General features: G+C 42.7%; 1 protein-coding gene across 1 annotated transcript in view; it reads left to right on the forward strand.

The window, feature by feature from the left end:
* RIT2 (Ras like without CAAX 2) overlaps window positions 1-26,947 on the forward strand; it is a 161,802-nt gene that overhangs the window by 75,103 nt on the left and 59,752 nt on the right. The window contains exons 3-4 of the mRNA XM_035100639.3: window positions 4,007-4,080; window positions 10,191-10,382. Of these exons, the coding sequence (XP_034956530.1) occupies window positions 4,007-4,080; window positions 10,191-10,382 (266 nt within the window). The remainder of the gene's footprint in view (window positions 1-4,006; window positions 4,081-10,190; window positions 10,383-26,947) is intronic.

Genomic DNA, 26,947 nt, shown 5'->3' on the forward strand with positions numbered 1-26,947 from the left:
GCCCAATGATTCAAAATCAGGGCTGGCTCCAGGTACAGTCCCGATGGCGCGGGGTGCTAGGACGCCGGGCCGGCAGGCGGGGCGCTGCGTGCTGTGAGGGCAGGGGCGGGGGCGCCGGGAGTGATCTCCGCGCCTTAGCGCCAGGGCGCCCGACCTCCTCGAGACTGCCCTGTTCAAAATATTGCTGTAGATCTGATACTTTCTTGTTACACAGTCTGTTCCACAACAAACTTCCACAACCGCAACTGTTGTGTTGGATCTCACATTGCACCGCTTCCTTTTTAAAAAGGGGGGAATTCAAGGTATCTCATGACAATTAAAATCCACAGAGCTTAAAAACAAAGCAACAGAGCATTAAAACAAAACTCCCTTCCTCATAGAATGACAAATCATCAGGAATAATCAATTAGGATAATGCTGTATTTAGAAAACCAGCCAGTTACATCCCATCAAATGCATGCGAGTAGAAGAACATTTTAACTTGGTGCAGAAAATATGATCATGGTGCCAGTCAGGCCTTATCAGGGAGAGTATTCCACAGATGGGGTACAGATGAAAAGAGCATCTCCCTTCCCACAACTCTCTTGACAAGGACTTCATACGTTGATCTTGGGAGATGGGTAGATTCATGACGAGAGATTCCTTCCATCAACGACTGAGGTCCTGAGCTGCATAAGTCTTTATGGGTTAAGACCAGCACTGAAACCACAACTGAAACTCTCTAGAAAATGTGCTTCAAATGCGTGAAATCTGCTTGACACATTTAGAAAGAAAACAGAATTGGAGAATGTCTTGCAAGGCCTACTGAAAGAAGTTGAGCATGCCAGACCTCTGCAATATAGGGGGAAGATTTAGAATTAGAGCAGTGTCAGTATTTTATTTTATTTTATTACTCTGGATACCGCTTGGTAATTTGTTTTCTTTATTTGCATGTGTATTGTTTCCTTATCGGTGACTTAAGTACTTCAGCTGTGTGTAACACCTATTGAATTTCAAGGACTTAATTAATTTTAATATAATATCCAATGGTACAATTTGCTTTTCAAAGGGAATTAACTTCTGATCCATTGAGCAGTAAAAGTAAATACAAAAATACAGATACCATAGCAGAGAGAAAGACATTCCCATGCCAAGCTTGATTTGCATTTATATAGTTGCCATAACAGTAATGAGGATCAATTTGCTTAATGATTCAAGATATATTGGAATAAATCGCAAGGGCTGTTGGAAATTATTAGAGGCCAATTCAAAGAGACTTGGTCATTTACTGCATCGCCACATCCAAACCACTCCTTCCCAAAGATTATGAACTGATCTAGCATATGAATAGCCTTCTTTGGCCAACCAGATGCCTCTGGGAAGTTCAAAAGTAGGGCTCCCCTCACCCCTTGTGGTTTCCAGCAACTGGTATTCAGAAACATATTGCCTCTCGCTGTGGAGGCAGAGGATAGGTGTCAGAATTAGTGGCCATCAATGGCCTTATCTTCCACAAATTTGGCCCATGCTCTTTAAAGCCATCTAAGTTGGCCTTCACTGTTTCCTGTAGGAGCATGTTCCATAGTTTTAACTCTGTGCTGTGTAGCTGTCCCAAATCACCCAACCTTCAGCTTCATTGCATGTCCACAAGTACCAGTGTTATGAATGAAAGAGAGAGAGAAGTTTTTTCTCTCTCTTTCATTCATAACACTGGAACTTCCTCCACTTCCTCCATGTAAACTTCTCTCATGTTGCCTCTAATTCACATTTTCTCTAAACTGAAATGTCCCAGATGCTGTAAACTTTTTTTTTCATGAAACCAGGAACATAGGATACAAGTCTGGTCCATCTAGCTTGTTATTATTTGTCCTGACTTGCAGTAGCTCCCCAAGTTCTCAAGCAGAGCTTTCTTCCATTCTCTGCTACCTGATCCTTTGCTTGGAGACGCCAGAGATTAAACCCCAGATCTTCTGCATGCAAAGCAGGTTTTATGGTCTCTCCCGGTGGTGCCTGACAGAAACCTTCATGTAACATGACACTTGCCTGAATGTGCCACAGCGGGAAGATGGCCCAACCTGGCTCCTAGGAGATTTTTAAGATGTGGCTAATCAAAGCTCAACGCCAAGAATTCTAATTAACCAATTAAACGCTGTATAGACTAAAGAGCAGGGACACTGAGCAAATGAAGACGGGCTGTTTTGCTCCATCAACATCTTCGAGGGATTGCGCTTTGGAATGCTAATGTGTGTCAAAGAAAAATCAATAGCGAAAAGAATATTGTATAACAGGCGCCACTTGGTCCTAATTGACTGCCACTGCTGGGTGATTTCAAAGGGAGGGGGGATTTTTGCAGGTGTGATAGAACCTGGCGTAAGATTGATTTCCCCCTGGGGAGGTGCTGGGATGAGGGGTGGGGGGCTTCAATGAGAAAAAGGACTGTCTCCTCCGTCCTACTACACCAAACTGCGGGAGGCAGTGCAAGACAGGAGTGCCTGGCGTGCTATGGTCCATGGGGTCACGACTAAATGACTAAACAACAACAACAAACTAGTCTCACTCCTTTGATCTCTAAGAGGATAGATAAAGACAACTTCTCATATTTAAGTCTGAGAGGTGTGTGAGCAGGATAGATTAAAGGTGCAGGGGCAGTCTGGGGGTACCAAATATCAGGCAGCCCAAGTGATGGGCTCTTGGGTGCAGAGGGCTAGTTTGGATTGTAACATAGGACCTGACTGTCCATATGTTCCCGCTGATAAATGGTCTTTCTCAGGCACGTTGCTGAGAACTCCTGGCCCTTCTCCTCGCCTCACAGCTCACTGCACAAGGGAGGCATACCATCCATCACCATAAACACACCGCCTGTCTTGCATTGTTGTTTAATTAAACAACAGAGATAATTTGCAGCCCATGTTGCAGTATAAATATTGTCCAGCGCTTCAGCTCCATTTAACCTTAACAAGAAAATATGAATAACAAGACGGGGCGTGAAATATACAGTGGAGCAAAATAATCTATACAAATATTAGCTGGTGCTTATTTTCCACTTGGTTTCAGGGGAAGGAAGACAGAAGCCTGCCACTATTGGGGAGGGGGGCAACAGTTTGTGTAGTTTTTTTAAAAAAAATGTTATGCATGTATAAAAGCCAATTTGCTAAACCGAAAAAGTAACAGAGTGAGGAAGTAAACTTTTAAAGGTTTTCTTTAAATAATAATAACCAAAGCTGACCCCTCACCAAGCTGCTTTTCAACCGATGAGACATGAAGCACACCTTCCTCCTCTCCACGGATCAAATGTTCAGCCTTCACCAGCTGCTTAGGAAAGGGCCGTAGCTCATTGGTGGAGCATCCAGTTTGCATGCAGATGGCTCCAGATTCAATGTCTGGTATCTTCAGGTAGGGCTGGGAATATACCCAGTCTAGGAATCACGGAGAGCCTCTGCCAGCCACTTTAGCCAATATGGAACAAATTGGGACAATAGTGTGACTCAAGGCAGCTTTCTAGGTTCCTAGAGTTCTGTGAAAACTACAACACCCCCAGCAGTTAAAATATCAGATATAATCAAACTAGAACATATCATCACATCAAACATTTCAAATAGAGCAGTATCTTGGCTCCAGGATTATTGGTTTGTTCTTGTGCTTCTTCTTGTTTTTATTATGCATTCCGTCTTCTCATTTTGTATACTATAGAATACTGTGGCTGTGTAGCACATATAAACCATAGCTGCCAAGTTTTCCCTTTTCTCGCGAGGAAGCCTATTCAGCATTAGGGAAAATCCCTGTAAAAAAGGGATAACTTGGCAGCTATGATATAAACCCCCACCCCCCACCCCCGTTAGCATAACAAGAATGAACTATGCAAAGTAATTTCCATGATTCATGCATGTTGCAGAATTATTCCTTTCTCGTTGCGGAAATTAACGTTGCATTGCTGCCCAACTTTGTCTTTTTTTTTCTTCCTTTAGCTTAGAATGCCTGCAGCCTTGCTTATATGGTTTATTTTCTTTCTCTTACGCTTGTCCCCTCCCAGAGGATGCTTATAAAACACAAGTCCGTATAGATGATGAACCTGCTTATTTGGACATTCTGGACACTGCTGGACAAGTGAGTAGTTTCTCTGCCTGGACAATTTGAGCTGCCAGTGAAAGTTGGCCGGAGGATACTGTGAAAAATAAGGGAAGGGGAGAGAGAGAGAGAGAGAGAGAGAGAGAGAGAGAGAGAGAGAGAGAGAGAGAGAAAGAGAAAGAGAGAGGCATTTAAAAACCAGGGCAGAGAGAAAGATCCTTAAGGTGATAACTCCCCCTATTCTAAAACAAGAGTGGGAAACTTTATTCCTTGTGGAGAACTTTCCAACAAAGGGTGGAGCAATGGACAAGACTCTTACTTTTGTATAGTAGTCTAGACTCCAACCACACAGAAGTCAGAGATCTCTACACACACCTCTCTCTACCATCTATTCTGCTAAACAAGAGGCATTATTCCATGCCAATAATGCATTCCAGCCAGGTAAAAGCATTCAAGGAGGTAATGGGAGCAGAGCTGTTGAGGGTGTGTGGCCTTGGGAGAAGAGGTGTGGCCTGTGGAGGGGTGTGGCCTAGGGCAGTGATTGCCAACGTGGTGCCTGTGGACAAATGTGCCCCCAAATAGGTCTTCCCTGGTGCTCCTAGGATCCACGCCTCCTGCTCTTAGGTCTGAAAGATGCTTTCTGCTGTAGCCAATAGTGTTTGCTTGGTTGCAATATGTGAGAATAGGTTATTCACAGAACAGAAAAAGACAGTGACAGAATGGCTAACTTACAGAATACACAGAGACCGGTAAGGGTTGCTCCTGTTTAGATGAAGCAGTTGCCCAGATTGGCTTGACACTCCCCCCCCCCACGTCTAACCCTCTGTGTCAGCCCCCCCCCCTCTGTCCACAGGAGCCTCAAGGGATCCTCTCTGTTTCTGCCTGGCTCTCTGCTCTGTGACATGCAGTAAATTCCAGGGGGGGGGAGTTTGCAGACTGTTAGCAGAGAAGCTGTCAGGGTGGCTCTGTAGTAGAGTGGTCAAAACTACTTCCTATGGGCTGGTGCACCTGCCTATTCATCTTTCTCCAAGCTCCCAGCCTCCAGTTCTTCCCAGTTTTTCCCCTCCTCTGGGGGTGTAGCCAGTTTCCCACCACCAGGAGCCAGGATCCAATTCATCTCCCCCTGTGTTTCCAGGGGGGGGGGCTCTTGGTCAGGCAGCTTCCACCACTCTTCTGCACCCAACTAGTCCCTGACGTTGTGTGTGTGTTGTGCCTGCAACAGTTTCTCTTGTTTGTAAATGTGCCATTTGCATCCCAAAAGTTGTTGGGAGAACTCAGGGGAGGCCCAGTCAGAAATAGCTGGAGGGCAGCAGTCAGACCCTGAGCATGAGACTCAACACCCATTTTTGAAAGGCTTTGACCACCTGGCTGCCACATTGGTTTCCCACCACCACCACCACCTCTGTAGGTGAGAACTCCAGTCTGAACACAGAGCCACATTCCCCCAAACTGCCAGGTTTTGCTTGATAGCATCAATGGGTGTTGGCTAGACAATGCCTTGGCAATCACCAAAGTGCAGTCAGCAAAGTGTGCTGTGTGACTGTGTTTAGGGAGGTACATTTAGAAAAGGAACAGGAGATCAAGAGGCTGTTTGAAAATGTACCTAACAGTTGTGGAGGATCTGTTCCAAGGTACAGAGACTCCCATTTGCTTTTGTTATTGTTGTCAGAGGAATGGGAAACAGAAGGTAGATCTTATTAACTCACTGGCAGGAAGCTAGGATGCCTTTTTTTCCTTTGAAGCATCATATTCCCTGAGACTGAACATTGATAATGGCAATCATTGCATCTGTCCTGCACTGCCTCTGTGGACTCTTGTTTATTGAAGCTAATTAATGTTTTGCATTCCAGCATTCAAAGATGTTATAGAAAGTAAATGCATTTGATGTTTATCTTAATGGATATCTAGTGAGTTAAGCCTGTATGATGATATTGAACATTTTGGCAATCTACAAGGGTTAAGGGTCCCCTAGTTGCTAAGTGCAATCAGGACACTTTTAATAGAGGTAAAAGTCCCATTTGCATGACTACCTGAAGAACAAAAGATCCCAGTTCTCCCCCCCCCAAAAAAAAACACCCAAAGATGTGTACAATCTACAGTATTTACAAGAAAACATATACCCTGTAAATCATATTTCAAACCTTCTTACAGCTTTCCACAAAATTATATTCTGGGCAATAGTTATATTTTAAAATGCCTTCTTCTAATAAAATAAAAATAATTTTCATAAACTGTTTTCCCACCTGTTGCATTATTGCTTCAAAATAAGTATTTCTTCCCAAGGTCGGTGATTGGGGGAAATGTCAGTTCAGTGATGCAATGAAAACGATATCAGCTGTTGAGTGTGGGTGTTTATTTACAGGCAAATTATGCCAAAAGAAAACTATTATTTAATCATTGCAAATAATTAGATTATATCTATCTATCTATCTATCTATCTATCTATCTATCTATCTGTCTATCTAGCTATACATCATAGGCTTGGGAGGGGTAAATCCTCACTCAGTACCTACATTTCCAACATTGGATGGTAATAATTGCAATATGTTATTTTAATTGGAATTTTACACGGCACACCACATATCGCTCATTGATAGGTTACAGTCAGGAGTCTTTCACAGCCCTAAAGGGGATACCAGAGATTGAACCAGGGATCTTCTGCATGCAAATTGCTGTACCATGGAGCTAAGGTCTTTCACTACACTGAAATAGACCATTCATCCATCTAGCTCAGTATTGTACACCTTGACTAGCAATGTCTCACCAGGGTTTCAAGCAAGGGGACATCCCCAACCCTGCCTGGAAATATCAGGGATTCAGCCTTGGACCCTCCGCACACAAAGCAGATGTTCTACCACTGAGGTATGACCATTTCCTAGTGGAATCTAGTGAGCATTCCTGGGGCAGGACCTGGGATCTTCTAGATTCAAAGCAGATTCTCCACAATGGAGCTTTTGCCTTCTCTGTCCTGCTTCTTGGTTGTACCAGAGTGTGATGGGTTGTTGACAAAAATCAATGAAATGTTGAAATCCCACTTTTATATATAGATACCTTGTTCAGGGGAGCATAGGGGAAGGACAATGTAAGAGAAGATGCACAGGTCTCAAGTGACTCAGTACTTACCAGAAAAAGCTGTCACCTTCAAACTCCTTCGGGACCTTTTCTTCTCCTTCCAGTCCTTTCTGCTCTTTCACCAAACATAATGACTGAGCTATTAATCCGTTCACTTTACTATTAATGATGCATTTTGTGATTTAAGGTGAAAATCCATTTTATACTATCCTGCATGCAGATGAGAAGAGAGCACATAGTTTATAGTGTGCAATAAACCAAATGAAGCTGGATTTCTTTTTTACTTTATTTTTCTTTAAGGAGATTCAACAGTGAATCTTGCTCCACTGACTGCATCTAAGGGAAAATGATCAAGGTGTTTCTCCTTAAGGAAAAAGCCATTAGCATTAATATGAAAGACAAAATTTCCCAAGCGGGACACTTGCACAGAACTATTTTACTGCAAGTGGGAAGGAGCATCGCCACCCCTTCTGTTCAAGGGATGAATCCAGAATCAAGGCTGGAGGAACTCAACATTTTCACATTCTTAGAAGAAATGATCTGATCTGCAATTCAGCAATGTGGAATTTTTGCTTTCTCCAAAAGTTGTGATTCACAGTTTGAGCATATCACGATACACATGTAAATGTGTATTTCATGAAAAAATACACTTTACATTTTTTAAAAAAACACTGAATGTATTTTTTACCTTTGTATATTAGGCTAGTTTCTTCACACACATATACCCCAGAGTGGCTGGGGAAACCTAGCCAGATGGGCAGGGTAATTATTATTATTATTATTATTATTATTATTATTATTATTATTATCTTCCATCCAGGCAAACAAGAAGAATGACCAGAGTTCAAGGGCATATTCCTGCCAGGAATATAGGGTATAAAGTAGAGCAAGCAAGGTGTGTCACTTGGGGAGAGTCCTGAGGGCCAGATAGAGGGGTCTGGAATGTCCCATTTGGCTCCTGGGTCTGAGGTTCCCAACTCCTGCAGCACATAACATCTAGGCATGTCTGTTCCAGTGAAGGCATAAATCAGCACCTTGGACAGCTCATCATAGACACCAATGCAAAATTGTGCTTATGCAACCTAAGGTCTGTTCTCAAGGAGGGTGCAAAAGTGAGGGATGTGGCTCAGGAGGTTCTGTGGCCTAGGGAGAGTCTTGTGAGCCAGATGAAGCCTCCAAGTCTGAGGTTCCCCATTCCCACCTGAGAGACTTTTCAGCTTAACATATAAAAGAAACACAAAAGCATAAAATGCTGACTTGGGAAAGTCCCTATTGAGGTTGCAACCCAAAACACCTTTACTGTGTGGGACTTAACTTTGAGAAGCTGTGGGGAGGAGTATTGATTTTGTGAAATGGAACCAATTCAGAGAACTCTAAAATTGGGAGCAATCCCAAGGAGATTGTCAGTCAGTTGCCTGCCTGGTCTTTTCTTGGGAGCATCCTTCGTCCAGTTCTTCAGTCTTTAAGCCCAGGAACAGATGGCATTTGCTTGTGCACATATCCTAGATACCACCTGCTGTCTGCTGTCTTCATCCGTTTTCCCATTTGCCGTCTCTCTTTGTAAACTTTGTTAAGGGGAAGAAAAATGAGAAGACCGAAATCATGTTTTCCGAGTGCTGCTATTTCAGCTTTGCTTGCCCTGGCAGCCAGCAACCTACAAGTGTTCATCTGTTTTGTGGGCATGTCAGTGGGTTGCACTTCCCCGGGACCATTGCCGTCAAAGTGGCAAAGATCCCCTTTGTATTTCCTAATGATCTCTTGTGCAATCTTGAAACACAGGAGACCACCACCAACCAATTTCATAGAGTGGAATCTTCTGTGGCACATGTTCCTTTGTTCAACATCCCCAGTTGATGACCTCAGGCTACCTGAATGAATGCATACAAAATCTGTGAAGTCTTCCGGGTTCTAACTTTTGAACATGACCACCCTGTTGGGCAATTTAGGTTGCTCCTTGGATCTCCAGTCCAGGACAGGGTTATTTGGAGAATGAAGTAGCCCCTGAAGCACAGATGTTGGCCACCCCAATCCAGACTTCTTTTTTAATCCTTTCCCCTTGGTGCTATGATACTGATGGTGTTTTAAACACAAAACTTTGCTTGGCGCTCCTGTGTGGGACCTGTCTATTCCACAATATACTGTTCAGCACTTTCAGTATTACATTTCCTGTGGTTCATGTGTACATGAGATAACAATGTAGCTCATATTCAGTGCATCCTGAATGCTAATGTCTCCTTTGATTTCTCCCTGCTACGAATGTGGCATTTTGCTTAATTAGTAAAGAAGCGTTGCTTGCTGCTGTCGTTTGGAAAGAAAGAAAGAAAGGTTTTCTGTTCTGAAAAAACTGAAAACATAACAAATATAGAGAACGCTTCTTAAAGAGGGCAGTTCTTCAAAATGCAAGGTTTGAAAAGGGTTTCATGAATTGGAACATGCCCCTTACACAATACATCTATGTTATTTCCAAATTGATTTGCCGTAATTTGCAAAGTCCCATTCTGCTTTCTCTATACAGAGGACAGAAGTGCAGCTTTGTTTATTTGTTTGTTTGTTTGTTTGTGTGTGTGTGTGTGTCAATCATTGGGAAGCTCCATAGCTCAGTGGTAGAGCACATGTTTGCATGTGACAGGTCCCAGGTCCAATCCCAAAGTAGGCAGTGAATGGTCTGATTCAGTATGAAGCAGCTTCCTATGAAATGATTGGATTCGGAATGAGGCAGCTTCATATAACCTCAAAAGGTCTGTGAAACTGTACAAACAGTGAGCTTTATTGGGTTACCTTTATTGTAATCCATTGCAGAGAGATGGACATAACTGAAAAACAAGTTTTGCATTATTTACTGTAAGAAACCAGACAAACAAAAATAATTCAAGGGAAAGAAGGGTGGAGGATTAGACCTGGATGAAGTGAATCACCTGTGTTCCTTCTGCTAGTTAAAGCGGTAAACAAACTCACTTTTGAGATAGAAAAAAAGGAGGAAAAAAATTACCTCAGAAGCACACTCTCAGCAACTCTGTTCTTTATAGGCTCTTTATTTTGCTTGCTAAATTATATAGCATCTCAATGTTACTCTGCAGGCAGAATTCACGGCCATGAGAGACCAATATATGCGAGGTGGAGAGGGCTTCGTTATTTGCTATTCCATCACGGACCGACAGTCCTTTCAAGAAGCTGCAGAATTCAAGGAGCTCATTTATCGTGTCCGGCATACCTATGACATCCCCGTGGTGCTGGTGGGGAACAAAATTGATCTCAAGGAGTTTCGGCAGGTAAGCAAAGTTGTTGCCATTTTTAAAAATGAATAATAAGAAGCAGCGTGCAGAATGCCACTCTAACTGCAGGTGTGAACCGAGTCTGAACATCAGCCAGCCTTTCTGACAAATGAACATCTGTCCAGCATGTGGCATTTGGGTTAATTAGGAAATGAATGTTGCTCACTGAAAGGGAAGAGGTTCCATCGCATGTGTGAAAAGCCTTGCATTGGTGAAATGAGTTATTCAATCACAGAACTGTAGAGATGGAGAGGATTCCAAGGGTCACTTAGTCCTACCACCTGCAACATAGGGATCACAGCTAAAGAATGCCCAACCTCTTCTTCAAAACCTCCAGTAATGGAGAGTCCACTATTTTCTGAGGTAGTATGTTCACTGTTGAACAGCTCTTGCCTTCAGAAAGTTCTTCGTGATGTTTATTTGTAATCTTCTTTCTTGCCATTTAAATCCATTGATTTGGGTCTTCCCCTCTGGAGCAGCAGAAAACAAGCTTGCTCCATCTGCCACGTGACAGCCATTTGAATATTTGAAGAGTTAGTTGGAAGCTGTCCTCATGTCCTTTTGCCTCCTGCCTCTTGGCCAACCTTCCTCCAACTCTTGTCTCTCTCCTATCAACACCACGGAGTTCCTCATCAGACCAAAAGAAGAAGAGCCCCATTGGAATAACCCAAAAGCTCACAGTACTCTGGAGCCAAGCCATTACCCATTAACTGTAAATGATGGCAGCACATCATCAATGTGGTGCAGAGTGTAAAAAGTCCCCTCCTCTAAAATGCAACAGAAGGAAGGTAACAGAAAAAGATGGAGTGGGGAAGAGGAAGAGGAAGAATATGCAGTTGTTTTAGTTACATGGTGTCAATCTTACCAGTAGGCATGACAGAAGCAGTCAGTGGGGCAAGGCAGCAGCATTTACCTGACCTCCTGTTACTAGCATGAGGGTGGCTTACCTGTAGATCGGAGAGGGGAGGCGGTGGTAAGGTCACCCCCTAATCTGCTCTGCTGCTTCATGTACGGTGGAGAATCACCAGTGTTGAAGTCCAACTGCTAGTTCAGTTGGCTTCTATATGTAGTATTGAGGTGGGAGGTGAGGTTCATTGGCCTCAGGAAGCAAGATTTCTTGAGCTGACCCCACACACATGCCCCTGTATATTTTTCTTTCAAAAAGTGTTGGAGTAGAGGAATTAAGAATGCAATTGCATTCTTGTATTGGAGGTTTTTTTAAAAAAAGAAAGAAAGAAAGAAAGAAAATAAAAGAATATTCAATGAAAACGATCAACGTAAGCAATTTTAAGGTCTCTTCCTGAGTTTTCCTTCCAAAAATGAAAATGTATCAGACACATTTATCCATGCATCAATGAAATCTCTGCTGATTCCTCTATTTGGGGTACTTTTGTTTTACCCAAGCAAAATGAAATTATTGGGGTACTGAATGCCCCATGAATTTTTTTTTTGAATAAAAATTGATCTAAACAAGCAAATTCTATGGCCGCATGCACACATTGCTTTTAGAGCATTCTTATTCTGCTTTAAAACCCATGGATAATCTTGGCAACTGTAGTTTGTAACAGGTGCAGGGAACTGTACCTCCGAGACGTCAACACCCTTAACTACAATTCCCAGAATTCATCATGACTGTAAAAGTGGCATAAGCATGCTTTAAATTTATGGTGTGGATGCCATCCCAGCTCCCTTCTTCTGACCAAATGCACACATTGCTGTGGAGCATTTTGCCACATCAAGACACCTTGAAATTTGGCTTGGGGTAGGTAGCAAAATGAAAGTGAGGAGGAATTAAAGAACCTCTTAATGAGGGTGAAAGAGGAGAGTGCAAAATATGGTCTGAAGCTCAACATCAAACAAAACTAAGATCATGGTCACTGGTCCCATCACCACTTGTCAATGGTCCCATCACCACTTTTCTTAGGAGAAAAGCAATGACAAACCTAGACAGCATCTTAAAAAGCAGAGACATCATCTTGCCAACAAAGGTCTGTATAGTTAAAGCTATGGTTTTCCCAGTAGTGATGTATGGAAGTGAGAGATGGACCATAAAGAAGGCTGATCGTCGAAGAATTGATGCTTTTGAATTGTGGTGCTGGAGGAGACTCTTGAGAGTCCCATGGACTGCAAGAAGATCAAACCTATCCATTCTTAAGGAAATCAGCCCCGAGTGCTCACTAGAAGGACAGATCCTGAAGCTGAGGCTCCAATACTTTGGCCACCTCATGAGAAGAGAAGACTCCCTGGAAAAGACCCTGACCTTGGGAAAGATTGAGGGCACAAGGAGAAGGGGATGACAGAGGATGAGATGGTTAGACAGTGTTCTCGAAGCTACGAAGATGAGTCTGACCAAACAGCAGGAGGCAGTGGAAGGCAGGAGTGCCTGGCGTGCTATGGTCCATGGGGTCACGAAGAGTTGGACACAACTAAACAACTAAGCAACAACAAAGTAGAAAAATACCCCCCCCCAAAAAAAATTGCCTTTTTTTTCTGCTGAAGAAGGTTTTACAAATCCAACTAAACTGCAAAAGGCAGTTACCCACACTGGAATTCCCACCCTGGCAGAACATAGCAAGGGTGGTATAACTAGCACATCTGTTCTCACCAGTCTTTTCATCCTTCAGTCCTGGATGCTGCTGTAAAATTTTTGCATATGAAATGTATTATAATATTATTTACGGTGCCTGGAGGAGGAAAAAAAAAGTAATCTCACTTCCAGTGTTCCTTGGCATTGTTTTGCATTTGACAACAATTTCATAACAATCAGACAGGGTGTAGGAGTCGGGTCAGACAAAGCCACTGTTTGATATGCAGTCCCCCTCCACAATGCAATTAATGATGTATGTCGTCTGTCTCGCGAATCTATCTATGGCGGTCCAGGAACAAGACTAATCTGCAATTAAAATGACACATCAGGGGGAACGTCACTGCAACAAGCAAGCTTATTAGTTTGAAATAATGGTTCGCCTTTCTGATAGCCCCGGTAAAATGATTGTGGCTGTTCCTTTAAGTACGTCTTGCCGTTTTTAAGTATGTCGTGTTGTTATCCCCAGAACAAGGGGTTTATCTTTTCACCTTCTTAAGACAAATTGGAATTTAAGAGGCTGAGAAGAAGTGCTGTTTTCTACCCCTGGAAAAGTTAAGCAGTTGACTGCAAAGGTTTTGCACAGAGACCCATGTGCTTGAGGGAATACCGAGCTGTGTTATGCAATATAAATAAGGTCTATTTTAAATATATGGTGTGAATGTGATCCCAGATAAAGCATATGCTTGTGTTTGTGGGAGGTGGGAGAGCTAGTTGGATGGACAGCTTACCTTTGCTTAAAAACTTCCAATGAAGGAGAGTCCACAAACTCCTTTCCACTGTCAAACAGCTCTTTACTGTCAGAACGTACGTCCTGGTGTTTAGTTGGAATCTCCTTTCCTGTAACTTGAATCCACTGGCTTGTGTCCTACCATCCAGAGTGGGAGAAACCAAGCTTGATCCATCTTCCACGTGACAGCCTTTCAGATATTTGAAGGGCTCAATCATTTGGCAATCATTTCACTTCTCAGTCTCCACTTTTCCAGCCTAAACATACTCAGCTCCTTCAACCATTCCTCATAAGGCTTGGTTTCCAGTCCCTGAATAATCTTGGTTGCCCTCCTCTGTACACCTTCCAGCTTGTCAGTCAGTTAAATTTATTGTGTCTAGCAAACAGCCATTACACACATGAAAATAATAATAACAATAACAAGAATACAACTACTCCCAGCTTGTCAATATCCTTCCTAAACTATGGTGTCATATATGCTGAAAGGCAGGTTGTTGTTGAAGAGGTTACTCATCATCTCATTGTCATTTTTTAAAAGGGCTGGGAGACTGATCTCTTCCTTTAGGGAAGGGGATGGGTGTATATGAGTACAGTCATACCTCGGTTTGAGTATTTTCAGTTTAAGTACTCCGCGGACCTGTCTGGAACAGATTAATCCACTTTCCATTACTTTCAATGGGAAAGTTCGCTTCAGGTTAAGTACGCTTCAGGTAAAGTATGGTCTTCCGGAACCAATTACACTCATACTTCGGGTTAAGTACGCTTCAGGTTGAGTACTTCACGGACCCGTCTGGGACAGATTAATCCGCTTTCCATTACTTTCAATGGGAAAGTTTGCTTCAGGTTAAGTACGCTTCAGGTTAAGTACAGACTTCCGGAACCAATTGTGTTTGTAAACTGAGGTACCACTGTATTATTATTTGTTGCTGTTATTGTTGAGCTTTAAGTTATTGATTGGATTTGGCAAAGATTATTTTATAGCTTGAATATTTGTTAAGGTTTGTGAGTGGCCATGAGGGCTTTTTGGCAGGGAGGGGATCAAAAGGCAGCATAGAAATAAACTCCAATGGACTTGGATAAGATGAGAGACAGGGATGCCCTGAAACTATTCAGATTATCTGGGAAGAGATTTGAACTAATGTCAAAGCCCAGCCATCCTATCTACTGCATCATCTTTCCCAAAGTGCGGGATGCATACCCCTAGGGTTCACAGAAGGGTTTCAAAGTGTACATTGCATATATATTTTTTCATTTTACTTTATCGTGGTCATTTTAGCTACATAGAAAAAGATAAAATAGTAACTATTAAAGGCATCCGCCAAATTATATATGCCCAAGAAGGGGTACACCGGTAAGACGAAACACTCAAAAGGGGTACATGACTATTGTATGTTTGAGAAACCCTGGCCATTATAATTTTGAGCCCTTGTCCATTTAGTTTAAAACAGCTGCATTTCTTTTTTCTTTATCACATATTCCGGAGAATAGGTTGAGAGGAATCAGACAAGGTTTTGCCCTTTGCTCAAACCTCCTTTGTGTCAATTTGCAATGAAACCCCTCCAAAGTCTCTTTTACTAAAATAGACATTCATGGGAACAAAATTGCATTTGGTGGAAACTAGAGCTCAAAATGGCTTCCCCAGCCTGTGCATTGCTTTCCCACCACCACAGAGCAACACCTATCTGAGACCATCTTATTTTTCATTTGTGTGAAGTCTCTGCTAACTTAAGCAGTTGTTCTTGCTGCCTCGGTGACATTATCTGGATAAGCTCAGCTCCCTGAACATCTGGTAGAGAAACCTCTGAATTTGCAGACCTATTTCTGTCTCCTAAAATAAGCCTGAACCCTGGAGATTCATATCATTTGCCCAAAAATAGATGCTCTACAGTGCCCTAAATCTGTTGGTTTTATGACACTAACTACAAGCTACTAAATCTTGTTACATAAGTAGTGAAACTGTGAAAGAACAAAGAATCTTTCCACTGCCATATGTTATAGCTTGTGCTTTTCCCCTTCCTGGAGCCTTCCTAACAGCCCCAGGCTTCCCTAACCATTTGCCTTTCAGATCCTCTCAATCTGGTTTACAAATGCATATCATTGCTTGAATGAGCCCTTCAAGGGGTGAATTGCTTGAGTGAATGGATCACCAAAGATCCAGCACCATATATACCAAGCTTTTATAGCCCCCGTGCTAGCAATTTCAAAATGACTACTGTGTGGGTCATGGGACTTCGAAACCTGGATATGCTTGGCTTCCTATGGTCAAGCCAAGCATTTCTCCCAGCAGACAATCAACTGCGACCAGAGGGAACCTTCTTGAAAGAAAGTAAGGCACTTTCCAGTTTAATTAGGTGCTAAAAGTTGGTGCAGCTCCAATGCCCAACTGTCCATGATATAAAAATTAGAAACCCAAGTTGTATATTTTTTGATTTTAATAACATTTCACTTTTAATTACATTTAACCTTTTAGATGTCCATGGAGTTTTCTTGGCAGGGATTCTGGAGTGGCTTGCCAGTTCCTTTTCCAGGTGGATCGCGTTTAGTCAAAACTCTCCACTATGACCTGTCCATCTTGGGTGGCCCTGCATGGCATAGCTCATAGCTTCTCTGAGTTATTCAAGCCCCTTCGCCACGACAAGGCATTGATCCATGAAGGGGGGATCAATGAGATGAGATAGTTGGACAGTGTTCTCGAAGCTATGAACATGAGTTTGACCAAACTGCGGGAGGCAGTGGAAGACAGGAGTGCCTGGCGTGCTATGGTCCATGGGGTCACGAAGAGTCGGACACGACTAAACAACAACCACCTTTTAGATAGAATGCACAAAGGGAAAGGTTTGATTTCTGTGCAAGATTCCTGCATTTTACAACCTCATGCTCCCCAGGCCATAAACAAGAAACTCTATCTAACCCTGAAAGTGGCACAAATAGTCAGTAAAGGATGTTCTAGTTAACATTGGAGTGTAAATGCAAACATATCCTTCATGCTTCCTGGGAGATAGGAGAGGCAAGGGAAGTGAGACAGAGAAAGGAATGTCAACAGCACACTTTGCAAAGGGAAAAGGATGGGGAGAAAACCAGAACAGTTGGCCATGCCCCTGTGAGTACCCAGCAGTCCTGCCAAGCCCAATGGACACCAGCTACAACTGACTGATGTTGTGGAATAAGCAGCAAATCAGGTGAACTGGATTTCACATACCCATACACACCCTAGTACCGAGTCAAACATACTGAATTGAGTGTGGTCCCTGCATTCCAGATGAAGTGGATTTCAGCGTCATCCTTAATAATACATGCATGAGAATGAAGTCAAAATCAATCTATTCTTTAACACTGTTTGTTCTGCACCTCCAGAACAGAGTTGCCATCATTAATGTTCAAAAATGTCCTGCTCTGATGCACAATCAGAGCTCACAGGTACTGGAAGTTGTATCACTCAAAGATAACACATGGTAATTAGACTTTAATCAGCCCACCTTCTGAAAGACCATCATTCCTGTTAGGATATCACTTGCTCTCCTTTTATTTTAATTTCTTTAGGTTTGCTTTGAGCGATACAAACAATATGTCTTTTGACATTTCCTTGGGTTGATCACTGTAGCGTAACAGTTTAATCAGATATCACAAGAAATTGTTGCGAGCATAAAAGACACATCACAACTGTTGTTAAGAATGACTACTGTATTTATTTACTGTTGTGACATGCTTCCTAATATTCACCATCATTAAGGATATCAGTTGTGCACATTATGGATGAGAAATGCTATCTTTAGCATCTACATGTACTCTTGCTGAGTCTTGCTCAATCCTTAGCAGATGTGATGGTATATTATTACCCCTCTTTGTTTAACAGCATCATTTGACTTTTGTTTCCCAGAACATTCAACTCTTAATTGACTGTACCCTTAGGTATTTGTATAATTTTCCATGGTTCTGTATTGTGTGGGGTTTACATCCCCACTGTAGATGGTCACCCTCCAAATCATGGAGGGAAACAGGGCTGGCAGCGGGGGGCAGGGGGCAGTTAGCATGAGCAGCTTCCACTTCTAACCCCTTTGTGTGCTAAGTTAACTCAGAATATAAACACCTGCATTTGAAACTGCCTTATAATGATACAGGCCATTGGCCTATCCAGCTCTGTCTACAATGACTGGCACCAGCTCTTCAGGATTTCTCCCATCGCTACATTAATTGTCAAGGGGCAGATGGGGCTCACCAACCTAGAAAGGTAGCCCATCGAGGAGAAGACAAACTCTGACCCTAAATCTCCACTGCCTTGAAGGATATCTATGGGAGAAGAAAATGTTAAGGAGGAAACCCTGCACAAATATTGAGTGGAGTCCCTAAGATGGCTGGATGGCACCTTGTACATTTCTCTATCTGGCAACTCCTGCAGCCAAGCTGGTGCCAAACAGATTGCTCTTGTTTCATTTGGACCACATCCATAAGGCCGGGAGTGGGGCTGGTCTTGTCATCTGGGCAGCCCTGGACCTCCATACACACTGTCAAGGCTTGTGCCCCAGGGAGGTCACTTCAGTGCTGCTAACACAGTAGTTTGACTTCACCCCCAGAGGTGCACTCCATTGACGGACAGATGCCAACAGCAGCAACAACAACAACATGGAGAGGTCAGATATTGAACTTCGGTCATTCTGCATGCAAAGTATATACTGGACCACCCTCCTCCCCACCTGAATCTTATCACTGTTTGCCTCTCAGATATCATAATCAACCTCTTGAACTTGGTTCACATGTGCATATCATAGCTTGATGAGCATCAAGTGGTGAATTGCTCGGGTGAATGAATCACCATGGATCCACCATCACAGACCTAATTGTTATAGTCCACAAGTTAGTAATTTGAAAATAGCTACTATGTGGGTAGGTGGGACTTAGAAATCTGGATCGGCTCGGCTTCCTGGCAGCCATGCCAAGCAAGATTTCAACAGGTGTCCCCGTAGGAGTAAGATGTTCTGCACAACTGTACATGTTTGTGAGTTGTTGGAGCTGTGTTAGCAAGCATGTGATTTGCATAAAGCAGACAGGCTTTTGAGAGGAAAGTTTTTGGCCTCACTATGAACAGTTAAGAAAGAATGGCTAGGAGAAGGGCTTAAGAGAGAACACAAGGAACTTTTGCCTAAGTTATAGATCATTCTGTGCCTTGGATCTTGCTTTACATTCCAATACGGAGAATAACTTTTGCGGGAAATGATGCTTGATTCGGAATACGTCTGGACAGCACAAGCCAAACACATTTGCATTCCAAACTGGGCTGGTTATGAACTTCAGCAACATCGCTAGAGAGAACCGGTGCTGTGTGTCAAGAGAAATTAATCAGTGCATTAATTAAAGGTTCCTGCGATTGCAAAGTGCCCATCCTCAGCTTCTCCACCTCCGCCTCCTGCCCCCGAGGCAGAGTTAGCCTCTCTTTGTGACAGGTAATTCTGCTATGTGTCTCTATTGAGTGCGGTGGGTTCGTTCAATTACTTCTGATGCAGATATTCTGCCTTCATTGCCTATGGGGCTAGTCCTACCCCAGTTCTCCCTCGGCTAATAAGCTAATGAGCAGTACTTTTGAATTTAGTGGCAACAGATTCCTGCATGAGACCTTCCTAAGCAATTGTATAGATCAGCGAAATCATGTACAGCATGAAACTAGATTATCTCCCAAGCAACCTAAGGAGCAGTGGATCACTAAATGTTTTAGACACCAGGATTTTATGCAAATTTAGCCAGCCAGAACAAAAAATCAAAATGCCTCATTCTTCTATGTGTGGTGTCATGGTCTTCGCTTTCCTAGAAGCCTCTCAAAACTCTGAACAAATTCCAATGAAGTATAGTTGTTTTTTAAAAAACTTAGATAGAGCTATACAACTTATACATCTAAACTTAAATCCATAGCTTATACATCCCAATAGTTTCTAATTGGCAGGCCTTTCCTTTCAGTGCCTTCTGAAAACTAAGTTTTTCCACCCAGCCTTTGTTAGCCTTTGATACTAGTTTGTTACAATTTCCACTGGCTCTATACTCGTCTATTTTAGGGTGGTTTTTTAATGATTTTTTTTATTGTGAATAACCTTTACACATACAATCAAAGCTAGTGTAGAACTATTTTAACACAGATATATCCCCCATAAAGTTGTTTTTACTCTAATTGTCCCTCAAGGGTACTATGATATATAAAGGACTGTAATCAATGAGTTTCCTTTTCCTCTTACGTTGCAATACTATACAATGCCACACAGTGCAATACTAAAAATAAACAAACAAATAAATAAATATCTACACAGAAGTAAATCTAATATGATTTTATTCCCAGGGATGTGGATATAGAATAGCAACTTTAATTAGTTGTGTTGTTACCTGTATTTTTCAAAGTTTTTTTTTAAAAAAACAACATAAAAATTGGCATTAAAAATAGAACAATCATTTTTCTGTCCTACTTTGTTGAAGAAGAAGAAGAAGAAGAAGAAGAAGAAGAAGAAGAAGAAGAAGAAGAAGAAGAAGAAGAAGAAGAAGAAGAAGAAGAAGAAGAAGAAGAAGAAGCAATCCATAACAACAACCTGGATAAAATTACACAGAAGATGATATTGATTGTAATATTTCCAGAGAAAAAGAATAACAAGGGAGAATGATGCTTTATGCAGCTTTTCAAGCCCCAACAGGAAACTTCTCAAGCTAATGTTTGATTTTACTAAATCCAGGGTTCTTGTTTTTCTTCCTTCACCACTACAACAGTGACGTTTACAGTTAGCAGCTGCAGCCATAAAAATATGCAACCTTTGGCCTGCACCTCTGCATCAAGTGTTTGTTCTTGTTCACTTCCTCCCTGCAGATGTAAGATCCAGGTTGGGTACATGAGAGCCAGTGTGGTGTATTGGTTAAGAGCGGTAGACTCGTAATCTGGGGAACCGGATTCGCTTCCCCGCTCCTCCACATGCAGCTGCTGGGTGACCTTGGGCTAGTCACACTTCTTTGAAGTCTCTCATCCTCACTTACCTCACAGAGTGTTTGTTGTGGGGGAGGAAGGAAAAGGAGAATGTTAGCCGCTTTGAGACTCCTTCGGGTAGTGATATCAAATCCAAACTCCTCCTCCTCTTCTTCTTCTTCTTCTTCTTCTTCTTCTTCTTCTTCTTCTTCTTCTTCTTCTTCTTCTTCTTCTTCTTCTCACATCTCCGGACTGGTGGGTTCTTGTGAGTGTTTTCTGCAACATACCATTAATTCAATAATAGCTTATTTGTGGTGGACCATCCAAACACCATTCCATTCCATTACCTGTTCTCCATTGCTTTCCCCAAGTTATTGCATTTTGCCACCTGGAAGGGCACTGTTGTGCTATAGCATGACAAAAGCAGGACAACAGAGCCCTAAATGATTCATGCCCCAAGTAGCTGAAAGACCACCTCTTTTCCTACAGAGCCTCTCAAGTGCTGAGATCAGCAAAGGGTACCCTCTTGGTAGTTCCTCTACACTCTGAGCCTCAGGTTCGGGGTGGGATAAGGCATTCTCTGTGGTCACTCCACGCTATGCAACTCACTTCCCACTGAGGTGTGTCTGTCATCTTCATTATACAGCTTCCATTGAATGCTGTACAGGCAACACATTTACATGGGACTTACATTCTCAGGCACTACACATGTAAGTGAAATAGTGTATATTTGAAACACCATTGAAAAAGCCTGCAAACACCCCGTTTCTGCCCCTGCCCTGCCCTGCCCCATTCCCCCTTCTTTTTGTGATGTGTTTGGGTCCCTTCCAAGTTCAGTCACACACATATTGAACATGGGTAAATGGGGCATTGCCACCCTTGACCCTGATTTTTGACTCTTGAGGTGTATATTTTTAGGCCCCAACCTTCTATTTTGAGATTGCAAGCTGTATCAAACTGTTTTCACTATTGTGTTTGAATGTTGCAGCCTGCTCTGGGACCTTACTCAGTTGCATTCTGAATGCCTGCTTCAATATGATCATTTATTACATTGCCGCATACTAATTCTTCTCAATAATGTTCTGGTTGATATTAGACAATTTCCCCTGGGTGTTTACTTGAAAATGAGTGAGGCAGAAATTAATTCATTTCACACAGTGTTCTTGGAGAAGGAAGTGTGTAGCTGCAAAGGATGGGTGTGCAGAGCAGAACGTATAAGCAGGTTTATATAGCAAAATATTTAACAACATGTGTGGGAGGAAAAACCCTGAAAATTTCCTGAAATGGTTGTTTTAAGATGTAGCAATAGCATCACAGGTTTGGTTTTTTTTTGGGGGGGATTCAATTCAGTTTGGATTTAAAGATTAACTTACCCAGATCACAGTTTCCAAAATGATACAAAAACTGAATCACAGCCATACCTGGGAATCCCCACTTCTCTGAATTTTGGAACACAATTCTCCAGCTGAGGAATATGAACAAAAAATGCATAAACAATGGTATAAAATGCATAAAAATGTGGTAAAAAATGCATAAAATGCACATTAGTGAAAACAACAAAAATTCATTATATTGGAGAAATGGCTTTGCAAACATGCGTATAATGAGGCAAGGTTGCCTATGGATGTGCTGATGAATTTTTGAGAGGACTTTTCAAGAACAAATAAGTCACCAACCAGTGTGACAATGTGGAGAACTGAACTTGAAAGATATGGAGAGAAACTGAAATGGATGGATTTATCCATGGCTCTATGTTTCAGAGCGCAAAACAGCTTCCTGCCTACATGCTCTCTGTCATCCACCAATGTTCACGAATCTGTGAAAGGAGCAAGCAGCCCTGTCCAGGCACTGCTTTCCACACGATTAAGATTACGAGGGGAGTGCACACAAGGTCCGTGGAGCTGTTGCACACTACTGTTGGTGTCCGCTAACTGGGCCCATGCTGCCAATAAATGCCATAGACAGAGGAGACTCCCATAATCACTCGTTTGTTCAGCTGAGTAAAACAGAGCGGGAGAGCCACACTCACTAGTGTGATGGTGAAGCCACCCTGAATTGCCTTTCTTCATACTTTTTATAGGCATCCCCCCTCCCATTCCCCCCCCTCTCGAGGTTCCTTGTGCTGATCGAAACAGGACACCCTGCCTGGAGACCTTGAAGGGGAGAGCTGCTGGGCAGAGGGAGGTTTTCCTGAAAATCTCCTAGCAATGTTATTTGGTCTTCACCAAATATTTGTGGCTCACCCTCCTAAATTCTAAAGCAGGCAGTTTTTTACAGAAGCAAAATGGCATCAGATAGGCTAACCAAAAAACAGGACAAGCACAGGCCTGTGTGGATTTTCCTGAGACCCCACACTACACCAACCTTGTGCTCAAGTTTCCAGAGTACAGGGACAGCCTACACATGTTCAGAAGGCTTCCCTTCTGAAGGTTATTCTGATAGGTCCTTGACAATGTATTTTCTCGGGGCCCTGCCCAGTGGGCTGCCCTGTGCCATGCCAAAATTTGGTGACTCCACCCGTCTTTCATCTTCCATTGTTCATTATTGCTGCAGCTCCCAGAAGAGGTTTTAGGGTAGCACAACTGGTGTTGCACTGCAGGGGACTCCAAAGCAATGCTGTGGAAGAGGCACAGAATTTTAGCGTTGTACAGGGCACTACTGAAATTTGAGAGTCCAAAGTTTGCCACTGCGGCGCTCCCCTACAGCACCCTCTCAGCTTGGTTCCCAGTGCAGGCGAACAGTTCGTGTCTCCCTAAATTTGCCTCTGTCATGCCTGAGCTCTGGAACGCCCTTCCTAGGAAGGCCTGATTCGCTCCTTCTCTGTCGTTCGGTCTCCAGTTGCAGGCCTTCTTTTACTAGGGAATTGTTTTAATTTTTTCAGGGCATCTGATTGATGTCCCTCATTAGTATTATTGCAGTATAGCTGCTCTGGAGGTAAACGGTCCATTGCTCGGTGGCAGAACATCTGCTTTGGCTGCAGAAAATCCCAGTTGCATACACTGGCATCTCCAGACAGGGCTGGCAAATAAGTCACATGTGAAATCCCTGTGAGCTACTGCAAGTCAGTGTGGACAATAGCTAGCTTGATGGAAAGTCACTCCCTTTTCCTGATATGTCCTCCCATTGCCTCTGTCTCTCAACTTCGTTGGACTGGTCATGTTGTGCGGTTGCCTGAGTATCGTCTTCCAAAGCAACTACTCTATTCCGAACTTAAAAATGGAAAGCGTAATGCTGGTGGTCAACAAAATAGGTTTAAAGATTCTCAAGGCAAATCTTTAAAAATGTGGCATAAACACCAACAATTGGGAAACAGTTGCCTGCGCAAGCTCCAATTGGAGAACAGCCTTTACCGAAGGTGTCATGGCTTTGGAGACACTCGAACTCAGGACGCACGGGAGAAACATGCTAAGAGCAACACACACTTGGCAAACCCTCACCATGATCAACTCCCGCCCAGAAACCAATGTCCCCACTGTGGAAGGACGTGTGGGTCCAGAATTGACCTACACAGTCACTTACGGACTCAGTTTTAAAACCATATTTATAGAAGACAATCTTACTCGGCTATGAGTGATAGCAAAAGAAGAGGAAGAGCTCTTCCTTTAAAAAGTATTTAAGCTGCTGGTCATTCTGCTAGGTATTTGGATTTCATTCAGTGTTTTATGCTTAGCTATTATTGTTTCCACTTTTAGATGCCTTGAACATCCTATGTAAAGGAAGAGTAGGAACATTTATCAATACTAAGTTGAATTCTACCCAGAGTAAACCCTCTGAAATGGATGGACATAAGCAACTTAGGTTTCTTGACTTCGGTGGGTCTACTCTTGGTAGAACTATCATTGGATGCCACCTGTATGTTAAATAAATGTCCATGGGAAAATAGCAAGATTTAAAAAGGAAAGAAAATCAATATACAGTATATTATGGTCATAGCCACATTCTGGAAGGACTTAAAAAGTGTGAACTTGAATGTTTGGTGCAAGAGAATTTTTGCCCTTATGAGAAAATAGACTCACAAGAATTAAGATGGACGAGAGGAACAAAGCACATTTGTGGGGAAATGGTGGAGCTTGATTTTATTCACAAATTCTCCGGGGGGGACGGGGGACGGACAGTTCCAAAGGTTGGTACAATACTAACATGGATCACTTAAGAATGTGTTTTACAAATATGCACTGTTACAAGTTGTGGGGTATGTGCCAGAATGCAGGTGTTAATAATGTATTCTCCAGGGAAATTTAAAGAACAAAAAAGAGAGAGAGAGAAATGTTTAAAAGGATTAAAAGAAAAGCACGTATATAATGGATCTTTGTAAAGAACTATCACAGTAGTTTAGACTCACTACACCAAGACCGAAGGATATTACAATAACACACAATTAAAATCTTGTCTGTTCAGAAGTAAGGCCCAAGGATTTCACTGAGACTGATGCCCATATGTGGACTTCAAGCCAAAGTAAATCCTGGCTTGTTTGCTTGGTTTACTCAGCTGAGTCACTGCCCTTTTGTCTCTAAATTTGGGGAATGGACCCTGTCACCTCCCTCTCTGGAATAGCCTGTGTACCAAGTTGCCTTCCTGCAAATAATACGCCCCCGTTGCTGTTGCTGTTTTTTAAAAATCCACTTTTGAACAACCACCGCCTCACGCCTCATTTGCACCCAGCTGACCGTGCACCATTCTGCATCTGTTCCAAGCGGAGTTGTACTGTATCATTTTCACATTCTGCCTTTCAACTGAATAGCGCTATTTGTCCAGCGAAAATGGCCTGGTGTTCAGCACCATTAACACTCATGGTGATAGGTAAATAATGATGCACGGGAGAACATTAAAATGAGAAATAGACAGAGTCACTTAGCTGAAGTGCTCCGAACCCTCAAGCGAGCTTCTGCTTAAATTAGGAGTGGGGGATTGGATTCTAGTGGGATGCTGAAGGACAAAAAGAAAAAAGAAAAAAGTTTAATTTCTCGGCCCATGAGATGTCAAGGTCAAAGGTAGGCTTCTATTCCTAGTAGGCCAGCTTTAATGCCATCTTGTTTTCAGGTCTTCCTTGTAGCTTAATTTCTCCTTCCTTCCTCTATTCTTTCCTTCTTTCCCTTTCCCATGCTTTTCTTTTTCCTTTATTCCCTTCTTTCTTTCCTCTCTCTCCCCCTTCCTTCCTTCCTTCCTTCCTTCCTTCCTTCCTTCCTTCCTTCCTTCCTTCCTTCCCATTCCACCTTCTTTCTTTTTTCCATCTCTCTACTCCACCTCTCCATACAAATTCCTCACTTCAGTGGCGGAGCTTCATGCTCCGGCACCGGGGCGGGGCTGGCACCCATTCTGGAGGTGGGGCGTGCCTCCCAGAGGGCTGTGGCACACGTTCTGAGGCATGGCGTGCCTCCCGGAGGGGCGTGACATGCGTTCTGGGGTGGGGGGCGCGTTTGGGGGTGGGCACCCGCGATGGTGCCCCTTGGAGCCCACCGCTTGGGGAGGCCCGCCCCACTGCCCCTATCTTCCTATGCCCCTGCCTCACTTTATTCCATTCCACTTGGATGGTTGTAAAAGAAGGAGCAAGCATGCATATGTAAGAGCTTAGGGCTGAACTAAATATACAATGAATGTAGGAGCAGAGGCACAAAGTAAATTGCCTGATAATAAGTCTGACCCACTGGTCAATTTATCTCTGTATTGTCTACACTGACTGACAGTGATTCTCCAAAGTCTGAGACTCCTGGAGATGTCAGGAATTGAACCTGGGACAGATGCTCTACTGCTGAACTATGGTCATAACTTAGGAGAGTCTCTTCATCCCATTGATCATTTTGGTTGTCTTTTCTGAACCTTTTCCAACTCTACAATGTCATAACAGCGGTGCACTGAAAAGTTGAAATTATGTATATGGCATTGCACATGCACCAAGTTTTGATTGGAATATTTCATTTCTTAAATGAAAAGCTTAAACTTATTCTACTCTTTGTTGGAAAGAAAATGTGTGATATTTTCATCCAAACAGCAGGATATTTTTAATGTAGTATGTCTACAGGAAGAAAATAATTGCTTATCGTAGAAGAGCTGACAGTAAGAAGGAGAGGATTTATTTTTATTTTTTTAAGTGTATGTAGGGAACAATGGGGGACCTCTAACAGTGTTCCTTGATATTTCCCTCTCTCCCTGCCTTTGACTTGAAATAGGGTGGTAGATTTTTTTAATATTGCGCAGAAAGAGAAAAACCTAATTCCTTCTTGTAATTTAATTAGCAGGTTTCAGAAGCATATAAATAGGGAGTCTGTGGTTTTTGTTTCATTAAGTGTGTGGCACTAAAGCAAAAATGGGATTGGAATGAG

The sequence above is a fragment of the Zootoca vivipara genome, chromosome 10 (assembly GCF_965207765.1).
Source record: "Zootoca vivipara chromosome 10, rZooViv2.hap1.1, whole genome shotgun sequence".
NCBI lineage: Eukaryota > Metazoa > Chordata > Lepidosauria > Squamata > Lacertidae > Zootoca > Zootoca vivipara.